This window comes from Emiliania huxleyi, assembly GCF_000372725.1.
Source record: "Emiliania huxleyi CCMP1516 unplaced genomic scaffold EMIHUscaffold_3465, whole genome shotgun sequence".
Taxonomy (NCBI): Eukaryota; Haptophyta; order Isochrysidales; family Noelaerhabdaceae; genus Emiliania; species Emiliania huxleyi.
Window position 1 is genome coordinate 1 of NW_005199391.1, and position 1,963 is coordinate 1,963.

Below are 1,963 nucleotides of genomic sequence, written 5' to 3' on the forward strand. Positions count from 1 at the left end.
GTACAGCGAGTGGGGGGGGCTGAACCGGAACAGCGCCGAGTACAGGGCCAAGAAGGCCGAGGCGGCGGAGGTGCTGTGGAGGGCGGTGGAGCGGCAGATCCCCGACGTGCGGGAGCGCGCGACCGTGACGATGGTCGGCACGCCGCTCACGCACGAGCGCTTCCTGCGACGCGACGCGGGCACCTACGGCCCCTTCCTACGCGCGACCGACGGCCAGCTGCCCGGCCCAAAGTTTAGCGCGTGCGACGGGCTGCTCTGCTGCGGCGACTCGACCTTTCCGGGCATCGGCATGCCCGCAGTCGCGGCGTCGGGCATGCTCGCCGCGCACTCAATCCTGTCGGTGCGGCAGCACCTGCAGAATCTGGACACGCTGAAGCTGCCGCCGAAGTAGTCCGGTCGTTTTTGTTTCCGCATGGCACACATTGGGACATACATCATGTAGTTACTCGCTCAGTGCAGTATCTATTACCGTGTCCCCATAACTCCGAGTATAAGTAGACGGCCGCGGGCCGCGGCCGGGCAGCGTTTTTTTAGTTTACATAATAAAATCCGTCTCCAACTGCAGCGTGCGGGGGGGGGCGGTCTCCCGTCCGCGAGATCCGACCCCACACAGACACACACAGTGCACACACACACACGACCTCTGGGGGAGGCGAGGGCCCTAGGGGGTACCCATGCGGGGGGGAGATGGGGTCCCCCAGCCCGCCGCAGGCGTCGATTTAATTGGCATTTTTTTCTTTTTCGCGCGATTTTTTACTTGTTTTCATGGGAATTCGGCGTACTTGCGGCCATGCTATCACGCCTTGCGACATCCTTTCGGCGCTGCTGACCGTGCCATGCTGCTCAACTGACCGCCTGCATAGCTCGCGGCCTTAGTCTTCGGCATTCAGTGACGACCTGATCGTACGGCCAGTAGGAAGGTGTCCTTCCAGCGCGTGCACGCTTCTGACGCAATGCGCGTCACAAACTGCCTCGGATTGGCTGCTGGCACTCTCGAGGCTATGCCTACACAGCCTCGCGCGCATGGGCAGTCAAGAGGGACCATGCACCTTCTCAGGACAGCGCCGGTGCCTCTCTCTTGGACCGGCAAACGTGGTGGTCTCGTGTCACCGATGTGGGACCAGTGTGCGGCATCGCGCCATCGACAGCTCTGAACTGCGCCTCACCACTGACCGGGAAGGCCGCCAAGTGGGTCATCACCGGTCGCACATTGTGGCAGCAGTCAGCAGCGCATGTCTGATAGCTAGAGCAGCAGCGTCAGGGTCGCAGGGTCGGATCGTGTCAAGCCTCTCGCCCGGCCGGCCGTGTGCAGACGTCGGCCTGTCTGCTGTCTGGAGTGATCTGTCGGCGGTCAGTACGACCGATCAGGTCGGAGTTTTCTGATGATTGGAGGGTCTATCTGTATGTACTCCTCGAGATCTCTCCAAATCTGCCCTCTAATCAACGTGTAATCATTCGGGAAGTCGGTGCTAATAGAGACTAATAGAGCCGGGGCCCCGTTTCCGCACTGCTGCGCGGCGCACGGTGCCTCCGGGGGCCCCCGCCTCCCCCCAGAGCACACGACACTACAGCCCACACCGCTCCAGCTCCCGTCTCGCGCTCTCCATCACCCTCGCCACCTCCTCGTCGGTCGGCCGCTCGCTCCACTGCCTCCGCTCGTGCCTCGCCGCATTGTACCAGCGGCGGAGGGAGTGCGCCAAGCCGCAGAGCGGGCCGGCGCGGCGCGGGACGAGGGCGTTGATCTTCTCCTCCTCGCTGAGGCCCTTTGGCAGGGGCGCGCCCCGCCGCTCCTGGTACCTCCGCTCGAGTCGCGCCATCAGCGAGAGATACGCCTAACCTCGGCCAGCCTCCCGCGTCATCTCGAACCATCTCGGGGTTCGAGGCTGCGGCGAGAGAGGTGTGAAGAGGAGGGGCGGGTGAAGAGGAGGGGTCGGTGAAGAGGAGGGGTGTGAAGAGGAGGGGA

At 63.7% G+C, this 1,963-nt stretch overlaps 1 protein-coding gene across 1 annotated transcript; it reads left to right on the forward strand.

Moving 5' to 3' along the window:
- Nucleotides 1-19: 19 nt before the first annotated feature.
- Nucleotides 20-391, forward strand: EMIHUDRAFT_78416 (hypothetical protein; the record flags this gene model as incomplete). Its single annotated transcript, XM_005773095.1, has 1 exon — nucleotides 20-391. A coding segment is annotated over one exon (372 nt), but the record flags the coding sequence as incomplete, so codon positions are not given.
- Between the last annotated feature and the right edge of the window lie 1,572 nt (nucleotides 392-1,963).